General features: G+C 37.9%; 1 protein-coding gene across 4 annotated transcripts in view; it reads right to left on the reverse strand.

Annotated features, from left to right (window-relative positions):
* AEBP2 (AE binding protein 2) overlaps positions 1–15,719 on the reverse strand; it is a 218,109-nt gene that overhangs the window by 128,159 nt on the left and 74,231 nt on the right. For 2 of the 4 annotated variants that reach the window (XR_004439997.1, XM_033222720.1), the window contains exons 6-9: positions 13,514–13,581; positions 11,140–11,253; positions 7,497–7,523; positions 2,951–3,117 (exon numbers count right to left, since the gene is read on the reverse strand). Coding sequence is in view for 3 of the 4 variants with exons in the window: in XM_033222720.1 (XP_033078611.1) it covers positions 3,066–3,117; positions 7,497–7,523; positions 11,140–11,253; positions 13,514–13,581 (261 nt within the window). In the remaining variant the exon portion in view is untranslated. Of the gene's footprint in view, positions 1–2,950; positions 3,118–3,874; positions 6,934–7,496; positions 7,524–11,139; positions 11,254–13,513; positions 13,582–15,719 lie in introns of those variants that run through there. The other 2 variants (XM_033222721.1, XM_033222722.1) reach the window with 1 other exon arrangement.

The raw sequence follows: 15,719 nt of genomic DNA on the forward strand, positions 1-15,719 counted from the left end.
GTAAGTCCATTGCAATTTCATAATAAACTTAAAAACTAGTTAAACATAGGTATTCTTGGCCGGGCGCGGTGGCTCAAGCCTGTAATCCCAGCACTTTGGGAGGCCGAGACGGGCGGATCACGAGGTCAGGAGATCGAGATCATCCTGGCTAACATGGTGAAACCCCATCTCTACTAAAAAATACAAAAAACTAGCCGGGCGACGTGGTGGGTGCCTGTAGTCCCAGCTACTCGGGAGGCTGAGGCAGGAGAATGGCGTAAACCCGGGAGGCGGAGCTTGCAGTGAGCCGAGATCCGACCACAGCACTCCAGCCTGGGCGACAGAGCCAGACTCCTTCTCAAAAAAAAAAAAAAAAAAACATAGGTATTCTTCAGCAAGAGCATCTGAACACTGAAGAGGAAAAAAGGTCCTCTAAAAGCAGCAACGCTCTGGGATCAAGACAAAACATTCAAATAAAGAAACCAGGCCAGGCACGGTGGGTCACACCTGTAATCCCAGCACTCTGGGAGGCGGAGGGGTGCAAACCACCTGAGGTCAGGAGTTCAAGCCCATCCTGGCGAAACCCAGTCTCTACTAAAAATACAAAAATTAGCCCGACATGGTAGCACGTGCCTGTACTCCAAGCTACTCGGAGGTGGAGGCAGGAGAATCGCTTGAACCTGGGAAGCGGAGGTTGCAGTGAGCCAAGATTGTGCCACTGCACTCCAGCCTGGTCAAAAGAGTGAGATTCTGTCAAAAAAAAAGAGGGGGGGAGAGGGAGAGAAAGAGAAAGAAAGAGAAAGAAAAAAGAGAAAAGAAAGGAAAGAAAGAAAGAAAAAGAAGAGAAAGAAAGAAAGAAAGAAAAGAGGGAGGGAGGGAAGGAAGGAAAGAAAGAAAGAAAGAAAGAAAAAGAAGAGAAAGAAAGAAAGAAATTGGCCAGGCGTGGTGGCTCATGCCTGTAATCCCAGCACTTTGGGAGGCCGAGGTGGATGGATCACAAGGTCAGGAGTTCGAGACCAGCCTGGCCAACATGGTGAAATCCTGTCTCTACTAAAATACAAAAATTAGCCCGACATGGTAGCACGTGCCTGTACTCCAAGCTACTCGGAGGTGGAGGCAGGAGAATCGCTTGAACCTGGGAAGCGGAGGTTGCAGTGAGCCAAGATTGTGCCACTGCACTCCAGCCTGGTCAAAAGAGTGAGATTCTGTCAAAAAAAAAGAGGGGGGGAGAGGGAGAGAAAGAGAAAGAAAGAGAAAGAAAAAGGGAGAGAGAAAGAAAAAAGAGAAAAGAAAGGAAAGAAAGAAAAGAGGGAGGGAGGGAAGGAAGGAAAGAAAGAAAGAAAAAGAAGAGAAAGAAAGAAAGAAATTGGCCAGGCGTGGTGGCTCATGCCTGTAATCCCAGCACTTTGGGAGGCCGAGGTGGATGGATCACAAGGTCAGGAGTTCGAGACCAGCCTGGCCAACATGGTGAAATCCTGTCTCTACTAAAATACAAAAATTAGCTGGGCAATCGCTTGAGATTGAGGCAAGAGAATCGTTTGAACCCGGGAGGCGGAGGCTGCAGTGAGCAGAGATCACGCCACTGCACCCCAGCCTGAGTAACAGAGACTCCATCTCAAAAAACAAGAAACCAAATACTGGGTAGCTCCTTCAAAATAGTGTTTTAAAAAAAAAATGTTGGGCCAGTTGCAGTGGCTCACACCTGTAATACCAGAAGTTGAAGACCAGCCTGGGCAATACATTAAAAAAGCCAGTGTGGTGGCGCATGCCTGGAGGCCTAGCTGCTTGGGAGGCCAAGGCGACAGGGTCACTAGAGCCCAAGGCGTTTGAAGCTGCAGTGAGCTACAATCCCGCCACTGCACTACAGCCTGGGCAACAGAGTAAGAATCTGTCTCAAAAAAAAAAAAAAAAAAGTTATTTATATCATAAAACAGGACTCTGACAGAAACATTTTTAAATAAAATCAAATAAGCCAAAATATTACATCCAAGTACGTAAAAACATAACATCAATAACGCTTTACACTAAGAATGTTTAAACAAACTGAAGCATACTTCCTTTTATAAGGATTTTTGTTGTTGTTTAAAGAGGTGGGGGCCAAGCACAGTGGCTCATGCCTGTAATCCGAGCACTTTGGGAGGCAGAGGTGGGAGAATCACCTGAGGTAAGGAGTTCAAGCCTAGCCTGGCCAACATGGCAAAACCCCGTCTCTACTAAAAAATACAAAAAGTATCTGGGCATGGTGGCACGCACCTGTAGTCCCAGCTACTTGGGAGGCTGAGCCACAAGAACCACTTGAACCCGGAAGCAGAGGTTGCAGTGAGCTGAGATCACACCACTGCATTCCAGTCTCGGCAACAGAGCAAGACTCCCTAGTGAAAAATAAAGAGGTGGGGTCTCGCTGTGTCACCCAGACTGGAGTGCAGTGCTCTGATCATAGCTCACTGTAGCGTGGAGCTCCTGGCCTCAAGCAATCTTCCCTTCTTACCCTCCCAAGTAGCTGGGATTACAGGCATGAGCCACTATATCCAGTATATAAGGTTCTTGTGAAAACTATCTGATACTATCACAGGATGTGGCTTAAGCCAGGTCACTTCAACCCTACTACTGTTTTATCACTATTAATTCTCCAAAGTATTCTACTATAAAAATTACTCACCTGCCGGGCACGGTGGCTCAAGCCTGTAATCCCAGCACTTTGGGAGGCCGAGACGGGCGGATCACGAGGTCAGGAGATCGAGACCATCCTGGCTAACACGGTGAAACCCTGTCTCTACTAAAAATACAAAAAACTAGCCGGGCGAGGTGGCGAGCGCCTGCAGTCCCTGCTACTCCGGAGGCTGAGGCAGGAGAATGGCCTAAACCCGGGAGGCGGAGCTTGCAGTGAGCTGAGATCCGGCCACTGCACTCCAGCCCGGGCAACAGAGCAAGACTCCATCTCAAAAAAAAAAAAAAAAAAAAAATTACTCACCTATAATACTCATTCAACACATTTTACAGACTATTTTGTGCCACAAATGATCATGCTAGGACTGGCTGTGGCAGAAACACCGGACACAACTTCACAGTGGTATCACAATGTACATTCATGTTCTCACACTGACAGCAGCAGTGTGGTACAGTGAAAAGAATTTTGACCTAGAAAAAAAACACCTGGGTTGTAATTCCTGCTCTAACTGCTTACAAATCCTTTTTAATTTTCAGATTAACAGAACCATGTGTGAGACCACACAAACTTGATTCAATAAATAAATTATGCAATGTAAATATTTAGGTTTTTTAAGATAAAAATAAGAATACATTTTACTACTATAATACATTTTAAGGCTACAGAGCCTCATAACCATTAAATTTTAAACATACTTTAATCTTAGAAAAAAAACAGCAAGTATATTAAAACTGCAGTTAGAACTGCTGAATGTCCTACACCAGGTCACAAGATTCTTAAAACAAACCATGTACACAGGAAATTTTCTAACAATTTCTTCCCTTTTATGAACACATATCCTATTATTTTTTAGAATACAGAAATATGTTTTAACCAAAATCCCCAAAATGTCCACTTATCTCAAAAAAACATTTTCAAATGACACATGATTTAACTCCTTTTTTAGAAACGAAGTATCTCCTTGTAGACCTGTACCCAACAGGCTTTGTTATACAGACATACATATCAGTTTTCATATAAACTAAGAATTTAAGCTCTTTTAGAGAAGTTATGAAGAGGTATTAAAGGTTTCTTTTTTTAAGTTGTGACTAAAAAGAAAACCCTCCATCAAGTATTTTTAACACATATTTTCCCATTTTTATATTTGAATAATCCAACATCCGTTCATCATGAATTAAGAATTCAAAGAAAAAATAAAAAAGCTTTAAACAACTGGCAATTTCTACCTTTTTAAGAGTAATACCATATTTAAAACATTTTATTAATGTGTAAAAAGGGAGAAAAGCATTAAGGCCAAAGATTTACTGACATATTAATGTTTTCAATTAGTAAAACAAATCTTAAAATATTGAGAGATAATTACTGTCCATCTTACGTGAAATTCACAAGTAACATGTGTCCACTTTAGGTAACATTTATATATAAAAAGTTTATTAGAAATATAAAAATTTTTAAATTTTACACTATTTTCCACCTTAAGATTCTTTTAGATAAAGCAGATGTGCCTTATGGTTCAAACACAATCTGATGTACAAAATCTTACTTAGTTCTTAGTAAAATAAATACAGAACACAAATGATGAAATGATGGACTACTAATAACTTAAAAAACCCAACGTAAAAGTTTCCAAAAACCACCATTTGTTGGCAATATTAACTGTAAAATACATGAAACTTTCACTAAAATTTAATATACTGGCTTATTACCAAGATCAACATTATCATATTAAAATGCAAGTTGTGTGGTCTAAGTTTATGTTTCCGAACTTTTTGTCAACTAGACAAAGGAACCGAAAACTTTTTCTTAAAGGACCAGAGACAGGCTGAGTATCCCTTATCCGAAATGCCTGGGACCAGAAGTATTTCAGATTTTTGATTTTTTCAGATTTTTTAGTATCTGCATATATATAATGAGACTCAGAAATGAGATCCAAGACTAAACATAAAGTTCATTTATATCTCACATACACCTTATACACACAGACTGAAGGTAATTTTACACAACAGTTTTAATAATTTTGTGCATGAAACAAAGTCTTAATTGTTTTGACTATGACCAGTCACATGAGGTCAGGCGTGGAATTTTCCACTTGCGGCATGATGTCAGCATTCAGTTTTGGACTTTGGAGCATTTTTTATTTCAGATTTTTGGATTAGGGATTGCCAACCTGTAGTAAAAACTGGGGGCTTGCAGGACCTAAGGTCTCACCACTCAATTCTGCCACTGCAGGAGAAAGCAGGCACAGACAACATATAAATGGGTATGCTTGTGAGCTGTAGTTTGCTTGATGCTGAACAATACATAAATTCTGGACAACAGACTTATTTCAGGTGTCATATTACAAATATGTCATATTTGAAGGTAGGAGCAACAATACAGATGGGTAGACATTAATAAATGAAAACCACAAATTAAAATTTTCACACTTATTACCCAGTCATAACTGGATGTTATGTGTATATATGTATACATACAAGTTATAAAGCTAGCTCATTTCAATTCCATATTCTTTTTGGTGTGTTAATCAACAGTATCAAACCAACATCAGATAAGCAGCAAAAGGATTATGATTGATTGAGTACTCAGAAGTTAATCAAGGATCACGAAATCTGGTTTTCACATCTAATTATTTCTACACAACGAAAAAACTTATTTACTGTGCTCTACATAGAAAATATCAGATGTATCTTTTCAGGTGTAATTTGAAAATTTAATCGAACTGTTACAATTTGAAGCTAAATGTGATTTGCTTTGTTTTATTAGAAAAAATACTCAAGCAAGGTCTACAATCATTGGTCAATTAAGAATGACTTACAAGAACATGAGGCAATAAAATAAAAATACAGGTACAAACTATGTATCTGAAACACTTCTATTTGGCAATTTTATAACAAATCAAATTTTAAAAAGAACAAGAGAGATTGCAGATTACTTCGCAGATACAGAAGAAAGCAATTGATGAAGTGCTTAAGCAAAAGAAAACAACAAAAAAAGAAAACACACTGCTTTTCTTTTCAAAAATAAAATCACATTGCTATAGATCAAATGGATAATACCCTTCTTAAACAACCATTCCAGAATGTCTTATAATAGCAGTGCTTTTATTTGCACTTCACGTAATTTTATAAGACTCATTTCATGTATATAGCTCTTTACCCCATTGTTAACGAATAAAGTCTCTCATAATTTTTTACATTTTTAAATTTTTTAAAGCAAATGAGAAATGATTTATGCATCATGGAACCTTTCCCATTTTGGAACCAAAGGTTTAATTCTATATTTTTGTCTATATTTCTTTAAAAAATTTAGTGTAAAAACTGCTGGTTTTTATATCACTGTAGTAAAGTGAAAACTCCTCAATCAGGAGTATTTTCTGCAGTTTCACTGCATATAACCACATACTTTACAATGTCCTTCCAACAGTAAGGAAGTAATTGATTTCTTGATCACTGTCAGAAAAGAGTGCCATAATTCTATTATGGGTATAGGTCCTCCCTCAAAGACTTTCTGGAAGGATGTTCAATGTGTTTTGTTCTTATAGATATTAACAGTAGTACATAGTCCCTTAAGTCTGTGAAAGACATTTATTGTTAAAGAAGGTGCTTTTATTAACAATTCCTCTGGCAGCACTAGTGAATTACAATATCCTTCAATATTATTTCTACCATAATATATACATTTAACTTTCATGCCTCTAGAAAAACATCTACAGTACATTTCAAAATATAAAAATATATTACAAATCTGCTGAATTATTTACAAGCATGTTCTATTATCTCTATGCAACATTTGTTTAATACAATACTAACAAGTTACACATATTTCCATTTCTGTAAGTTAAAAAAATTGATATGGCTTCTTGCTTACCAAGCAAGAAAGTGATTTTATTTTCCTTTTCAAAACCAACTTTGGTGCATAAAAGATTCAGTTTGAAGATACTTGTAAAAAAAATACAATTTTTCTTACATTACGAAAAAACAATTCAAAAACCAAATGATTTCCTCAGAAAAAAAATTAGAGTCATATAGGTTAAATGAAAATATGAAGATTATTCAAATAATTTGAAAGGTTTTTCAAAAACCGTTAACAGATTAGTTATATAGGTAAATATTAACATACTGTACTCCATGAGAAAGCCCTAGTCCTGAAAAGGGAGCCACCAGACATACTGCAACACTCTTTAACAGTAATTTTCAGCCCTAATTCGATAGACGAATTTTTAGTTGATTGCAAACGTCGTTCACTGTTTGCTTAAATACAAATTGAACACTTTTCTTATCAGAGTTCTGCAAAAGAACACAAATGGCAACCAATCACATCTATTTATCATAATTGAAAGGTAAATTATCTCTTGATAATTTTCATTGTCTAAATATTTCCTAATATGACTTCAAATCAATAAACACTGTCAAGACAAATATCCTTACAGTGCTTTTGGTATTTGTAAGGGCACATGTTGTAATTGTTTTTCTTTCCAATATAAACTACTGAAATCACTAAAGGGAAGAAAAAAAAAAAAAAGCAGCTTAAAGCAGCAAGCATGCAAAGCCTTTAAGAAGCTGTCCTACTAAGTTGCCAAAAGAGTGTTTGCTCAGTCTCCCACAGTACCATTCCATGAAAATGTGGATATACAGTAATATATTAATATATTCCACCGAAGAGTCTACTTCATTCACAGAATGTTTACACTAAGCATAAATATTATCCTAAATACTGGATTAAAAAAAAAAAAAAAAAAAAAAAGGAAGGGGTTGACTCTAATGTGCAACTTTTCCTAAACCCATTGTCAGTGACTAAGACTGCAGGTGTCCCCGCTTGTTTGCTTTTTATGTATTTATTTATTTTTTACCTCTTCAACCTCTTCTGCGGCATTGTTCTAGAAAAAGAGAAAAAGAAATTCTTTTATTCAACTGAATCAAACACATTTGAGTGCTTCAAGAGACATTAAAAATATTAAGATACAGGCAATGTGATGATCATAGATTATAATAAAAATGTATTTCCAAAACATTTACACATTTGGATCTATACTTAGTTACATAATACAGTTGTTTTTAATAAAAGTTTTAAATTTACCCTGCTAGTGCATTTCTAAGACAGAATTCTATGTGTAATACATAGATTTTAGCCAACTAATACTTAAAACTGATGCTTGGCTGGGTCCCAGAGGCTCATGCCTGTAATCCTCCCAGCACTTTGAGAAGCCAAGGCAGAAAGACTGCTTGAGCCCAGGAGTTCAAGATGAGCCTGGGAACATAGAGAGAAGTGGTCTCAAAAACAACAACAAACCCCAATGCTTAAATCCCAAATAAATACAGTTGTCTCTCGGCATGCACAGTGGGAGTAGGGGATCCGCAGAATCTCCTGCAGATTCCAAAATCCAAGGAAATAGCAGGATTTGCAAATAACCTACATACATCCCTCTGTAAGCTTTAAATCATCTCTAGATTACTTATAATATTTAATATAATGTAAATGCTTTGTAAATCATTGTTACACTATATTGGTCTTATTTGTTTTATTTATTTATTTATTTATTTATTTATTTATTATTTATTTATTCTTTGAGACGGAGTCTCGCTCTGTCGCCCAGGCTGGAGTGCAGTGGCCGGATCTCAGCTCACTGCAAGCCCTGCCTCCCGGGTTTACGCCATTCTCCTGCCTCAGCCTCCCGAGTAGCTGGGACTATAGGCGCCCGCCAGCTCGCCTGGCTCGTTTTTTGTATTTTTTTTTTTAGTAGAGACGGGGTTTCACTGTGTTAGCCAGGATGGTCTCGATCTCCTGACCTCGTGATCCGCCCATCTCAGCCTCCCACCGTGCCCGGCCTGTATTATTTTTTATTGTTGTATTGCTATCTTTTCCCCCCAAACAGCTTTGATACACAGTTGGTTGAATCCATGGATGTGGAAGTTGCGGATACAGAGGGCCAACTGTATATTCCCTTTAGTCTCATTTTGAAGGAATATGTTTATTTTGCAGAAGGTTTGCCATACTTTCATTATGACATATGCACAAGCAGGAAGTTATTTTTCCTAAAAACAAGTAAGAATAATTGTTTTTCTTCTTTTAATTAATTTCACAAGTTTTCCCAGTCAAAATCCAGCAATTTAAGAAAAGATTGCTACACTAGGACAAATGTAGGTGCTTCTATGACTCTATACAGTACACTCAATTCTGATTTCCAGAATAGTGAAAGCACAGAGGTTTAGAGTCAAAATTAAGTTTTAAGATGGCCTTTTTTTTTTTTTGGACAGAGTCTTGCTCTGTAGCCAAGGCTGGAATGTAGGACGTGATCTCGGCTCACTGCAACCTCCGCCCCCTGGGTTCAAGTGATTCTCGTGTCTCAGCCTTCCAACTAGCTGAGATTACAGGCATGCACCACTACATCCGACTGATTTTTGCATTTTTAGTTGAAACAGGGTTTCATCATGTTGGCCAGGCTGGTCTCGAACTCCTGGCCTCAAGTGATCCACCCACCTTGGCCTCCCAAAGTGCTGGGATTACAGGCGTGAGCCACCTCACCAGGCCAAGATGGCATTTTTGACACAGGTAGGGAAAATCAAATCCACACAAGCACCTAATATATATCTTAAGAACATCCTCATTTCAAAGAATAAAATCAGCAAGAATTGTGGAATCACACACATAAATTTGAGAATATGCAACACTGTTCCTATGCACTTCAGAACATTAGTTCTAAGCTTAAATTTTGTTTTAAGTCACTTTCATTAAAATATCTAAATTGCTTCCTATATAATATAGCACAGAAAGAGAAAAAAAACAAGCTGGTTTGGTGAGAAAGCAAGACTCTTGGAAAGAAGGAAACAGGATGCAGGCAGAAACACAGATTAATCTTAATTTAAGACAACTCTCTAAGAGAGGTTTACAACTAGTTCTAAAAGGCAGAGTGGCTCTCCCAAAATACCACTCTTTTAGGATGCTAATTTTAATTCATCTCTCCAAAGAGTAAACGTAAATAACTCTAAATTAGGTACAAGTAAATCAAGAACACTCAATTATTTTTCTTTATAAAGAGAGAGGTAAGTTGCAACCTTCCCAAATTTTTGGTAGTAGATTACTCTCAATCTTCTCCTTGATGATCTAGTTCATTCCACAAAGAACAAGTTTTATTGTATTAATTAGCACTTTCACCAAAAGATGTTTGAGAAGAAAAAAATTTTTTGGAAACAGAGTCTCGCTCTGTCAGCCACACTGGAGTGCAGTGGTGCAATCTTGGCTCACTGCAGCCTCGAACTCCCAGCTCAAACAATCCTCCTACCTCAGCCTCCTGAGTAGCTGGGACCACAGGCATGTGCCACCATGCCTGACTAATTTGTGCATTTTCTGTAGAGACAGGGTCTCACTATGTTGCCCAGGCTGGTCTTGAACTCTTAGACTTCAGTGAACTGCCCACCTCAGCCTCCCAAAATGCTGTGATTATAGGCATGAGCCACTGGGACCAGCCAAAAAAAAAAAACCTTTTTTGTCATAGGGAAAACTATGCTTCTAGATGGCAATGCCCATTATGTTAGAATTTTACTCACAGAATAATGTCCCAAGTTACAGGAAATCTCCAGGTGAATAGCACCCCAAAATGGTGCATCGTGGAATGAATATGTCCTTCAACGTATTAATGTAAAATTGGCTATCTTTATGATAGCTAAAATTTAAAAAGTTTCAATGAAAAAAGATATAAAGTCCTTTCCGTAAGAGTGCCTTTTAAAAGCTGGTTTTAAGCATTTCCACCACTTCTTTAATCACTCTTGTGTACATCATTTGGATAGAGGCACTATGGAGTTCAACCACATTCTGTGGAAACTTGGGCAGATTAACTATTTAACCTCTTGCCTCAGTTTTCCAATCTGTAAAGCAGAGACAGTAAAACCTACTTCACAGAGCAGCCGTGAGGATGACGGGTATGCAAAGCACCTAGCAAAGTGACTCAGCACATAGAAGAGAAATGTTGGTCTCTTCTCCTTCCCCCACATACCTTCATAAGCACAGCACACTAAAAAAAGCTCAAAACATAAAATTACTAGAAATGTGAACACTCTAAGCTATGTCTTAAAAAACAAATAATATTTGAATTGCTCTTTTGGAAAGTTTGGAGAAAGGGTAAGTTAAAAAAAATCAAACAGTTTTGGTATTTCAGACTCATGCAACATATTCGTAGGTCCACAAAAGTCTGTTATTGCAAAAAGAATTACCTTGTTAAAGGGCACGTATTTTCAAATTACTAAGTATATTACAATCTAACATACTTAAGATAAATCTGGGATTAAGCATATAAACTTTATTAGCAAAATACTGTTTTTCTGGATTCTACAATTTTTAACTCTTTGTGAGTCCACATACAAAAAAAAAGCCAGGAAGTAATGAGATACACTTGGTATCAAAATTCAGCACTTAAAACTAAGTCCTAATTTATCCAAAATTTGGGGAGAGAAAATTACAAATCAAAAAGTAAAACATAAAGGCAAGCATTAAATTACCTGTATATGTTTGGGTCCAAAAGCAAGGCAGTATCTTTGGGTAGCTTTGATAAATGAACTACTTTAGTTTTTAACTGATGTCGTTCACTTTCATTCACCCACACATCAGGCAGACTATGAATTAAAAAACAAGTCAATAATAAAATAACATTAATTTTAGATTTACACTTCATGTGCCTTCACATTCTGGCATTTTCTGCTACTCTGATCAGTCCACGTTAAGTGAACAAGTTTCCCAGAAGCCAGGGAAGTTCAGCTATCAACCTTAACAGCAGGACGTGGAGTTCCAGATAAGAAATGGCAGTGTTAAATTTTAAACATGAATTCAGGAATAAATTAAACATTTTCAGTGGCAACTTCTTATCAAATTAGAAATCTGTCAGAACACACTGGCTAGCTTTTAACTCAATTAGTGAAATTCATACTTGATTTTGACTTGTTGGAAATCTGACAGTAAGTTTCTTTACTAATAGAGAAATAAAAGGGCCCAGTGCAGTAGCTCATTCCTCTAATTCCAGCACTTTGGGAGGCCAACGGGGGAAGATAACTTAAGCCCAGGAATTCAAGACTACACTGGCCAACATGGTGAAACCCCATCTGTACTAAAAATACAAAAATTAGCTGGGCATGGTTGCGCATGCCTGTATTCCCAGCTACTCCAGGGGCCAGGGCACAAGAATCACTTGAACCCAGGAGGCAGAGGTTGCAGTGAGCCGAGAGTGCACCACTGCACTGCAGCATGGGCAGTAGAGCGAGACCGTCTCTTTTAAAAAAAAAAAAAAAAAAAAAAAACCTGTAAGATTAAAGTCCATTAAACAAAATAAATAAATAAAACCCCTGTAAGATTAAACTCCATTAAAAAAAAAAATGCATGTGGCCATTAACACTGAATTCAAAGAAATTCAACTCTACAATAAAATTCAAATGAATGTATTTTGATATTTGGATTAATCCATTTCCTGAACATTAGGAATATACACGTTTGAACTTGATTTTTTTGAACACGGTCTCACTCTGTCCCTCAAGCTTGAGTTGTAGTGGTGCAATCATGGCTCACTGCAGCTTCAACCTCCTGGGCTCAACTGATCTCCCCACCTCAGTCTCCTGAGTATGTGGGACTACAGGTGACACCATCACAACCAGCTAATTTTTTTGTTTTTTGTTTTCCTGTAGAGACAAGGATTCACTATGCTGCCCAGGCTGATCTCAAACTCCTGCCTTAAAAGCAATCCTTCTGCCTCAGCCTCACAAAGCACTGGGATTAGCAGTATAAACCAATGCGCCCAGCCATTGGCCACATATGTGAATCAGGCATACATAATAAAATCTCTTTCAATGAAATTTATTATATTCTTGATGCTTATAAATTCTGTCCAATATTTCTACAATATATCCTCACTTCCTTTTATAAAAAGAAAATTTTAATAAAAAAGATAAAGCGAAAATTACATGAAATATCTGAACTAAGGAACATCTAGGTCAGAAGTGCTCTAAATGGGCACAAAAGCTTAAAGGAAAATATAATCACTGCCAGAAAATTAGTCAATTGCTTTTTCTATAAAATACCATTCACTATGCACCAGAGAACATTTACAAATTTTTTAAATAGAAGATTCAAACAAAGGCACAACTATGGCTGCTTGCATACTGTTTGGAGGTCACTAAAAATGCTAAAATGATTTAAAATTTCTATACTTTTTCGTTTTTGAGACAGAGTCTCACTGACATCCAGGTTGAGACCCTGTCTCAAAAAAACAACCAAACAAAAAAAAACACCACACAAGATTTAAAAAGCTTAAGATTTTTGTTTTGTTGTTTTTGTTTTTGAGACGGAGTCTCGCTCTGTTGCCAGGCTAGAGTGCAGTGGTGTGATCTTGGCTCACTGCAACCTTTGCCTCCCAGGTTCCAGTGATTCTCGTGCCTCAGCCTCCGAAGCAGCTGGGATTATGGGTGCGCACCGCCACACTCAACTCAGCTAATGTTTGTATTTTCAGTAGAGACGGGGTTTCGCCATGTTGGCCAGGCTGGCCTCAAACTGGCGGCCTCTCCCAGCCTCCCGACTTTCTGATCCCAAAGTGCTATAATCCCAAAGTGCTAGGATTACAGGCGTGAGCCACTGCCTCCAGCAAAAAATAAATAAATAAATAAAACTAAAAATAAACTAAAAATAAAAAAGGCTTAAGTTTTGAAGCGTAATATACATAAGCCAGATAGTCTAAGACCTTTCAGAGTATCTCTTTAATCCTGACAACCTCAAAACATTGTAAAATGTAATTTAGTTTTATTTGAATTTAACAAATTATTTTTGTGCATAAGATTTTAACAAAACTAAAACGTGAACTTATTACTTACGTATAGTATTTCAAATACTTACATGTCTTCAGGCATCCAATGAAGCAAAAGTTTGATCTTCCCAGAATCTTCTTTTCTCTTAGCTATTACCTGATAATGACATGAAAATAAATCATAAAAACAATGTGTGAAACATCATTTTTCATGTATTGTTAAAAAATACTTTTGGGGCCAGGTGCGGTGGCTCACGCCTGTAATCCCAGCACTTTGGGAGGCCAAGGCAGGTGGATCACAAGGTCAGGAGTTTGAGACCAGCCTGGTCAATATGGTGAAACCCTCTTTACTAAAAACACAAAAATTAGCTGGGAGTGGTGGCGGGCGTCTGTAGTCCCAGCTACTCAGGAGACTGAAGCAGGAGAATCATTTGAACCCAGGAGGTGGAAGGTGCAGTGAGCCAAGATCGCACCACTGCACTCCGGCCTGGGCGATAGAGCAAGACTCCATCTCAAAAAAAAAACAAAAAACAAAAAAAAAAACTTTTACCTCTAATCAATAACTTAAGTGTTCATACCCTGGAAGAGATAGTACCACCACTACATCCTGTCTGCTTTGTAGTTCTTCCCTGCTTTGTAGCACTCAACCCGTCTTTCCACGAGACTGAAAACTCAATGACATAGGAATATTTCTTACCCTATGAACCTTTGTGTCATACCACCTATAGTAGTGTTTAGTATAAAATGAATTAATTAAATGTTTGGAAATCTATCCTTAAAAAAAAAAAACCTAGATTCAGTAAAAGCTCTGTGGCCAAGGATGTTTGTGTTACAGTGAACACCTTCGAGCACTTCAGGCCCCAAAAGGGGACAGCAAATATTCCAACACTAAGATCTAGGAACTGTACTCATTAATACCTATTCTCTCCATCCAAGTTGCCATAACCCAAGTTCAGGTCTCCATTCTTCTGGACCTCCTCAAGTCATCAAAGCTACTTTCCACTCAGTACCCAGAAGGCTTTATCAGGACAAATTCAGTAGTATCACTTTCCCGACAAACTCTTCAACAGTTCCCCCTAGCACTTAGGAAAGGGTAACTCTTAGTATGGTGCAGAAAACTCTTCAGGATCTGGCCTCTCTAGGCCTCAGCTATTTCATGGTTTTCTGCCTTGAACTCCTTTAGCATTATATTTAGAACAGTTTCCCAAACTATGGAACATATAATAGAAATATTGTCCTGATCTCTAACTTAAACAACCAGCTCTCTGGGGCTTTCTGTGCACCAGCAGCATTAATGTCTTACAAAAGAACAGTTACCATATTCACATATCGTTTTAGAGTGCTGGGCACACAACAGTAAAACAAAACAAATCCCACCCTACTAAAACTACACACTTATTTATATGAAAACCAGAGCTCACAGCTTTTGGAAGGCTTACTACAGGTCATTTCTCGGTGGCTCACACCTGCAATCCCAGTACTTTGGGAGGCCAAGGTGGGAGGATCACCTGAGCCCAGGAGTTCTAGACCAGCCTAGGCAACATAGGGAGATTCTGTCTCAATACAAAAAATTAGCCAGGTATGGCAGTGCTTGCCTGTGGTCCCAGCTACTTGAGAGGCTGAGGTGACAAGATCACCTGCCCAGGAGCTGTGACTGTGCCAATGCACTCCAGGCTGAGCAACAGAGTGAGGCCCCATCTCAAAAAAAAAAAAAAAAGTCACTTCCTTAAAAAGCAATGTACTGCAGAATCACAGTAAAAATTGAGAACAAAAACGGTAACATGTCTCATTAGGGTATCTCTAATAGCTTTTCAATTGTCTACAAGTTCTGGTTCTGCTTTAAATAAATAAAAGCTGCAAACCATTAGATTACGTACACGTTTAAATGTGGTTTATTCAAGAAATGTGACCAGAAACCCCAATTAATGTATCTAGACTCCAAAGTATGACTTTGGCTCTATATAAAACAAATTACTGAACATTCATTTATATATTCAGCAAAAATAACTTATGTATGCTTCATTTTTTGATTACTCATTTTAACTCAGGCAATTAACCTAGGCAAATATAGGTCTCAGTTAAGTCAAATAAAATTTATATCAAATTTTTACTCCCACCATCCCAACACTTTCTTGCCTGGCATATGCTGCATTTGCCCATGTGCATACACAATTACCCATCTCCTTTTTAGGACACATGTGTTATCACCTTTTCCACATTGCCCCTCCCCTACAACTCCAATAATGGGTGAAAAGTCTCTAGTCCATGTCTTCAAAATGCTGAATGCTTACTCTA

This window comes from Trachypithecus francoisi, unplaced genomic scaffold, assembly GCF_009764315.1.
Source record: "Trachypithecus francoisi isolate TF-2019V2 unplaced genomic scaffold, Tfra_2.0 Lachesis_group11, whole genome shotgun sequence".
Taxonomy (NCBI): Eukaryota; Metazoa; Chordata; class Mammalia; order Primates; family Cercopithecidae; genus Trachypithecus; species Trachypithecus francoisi.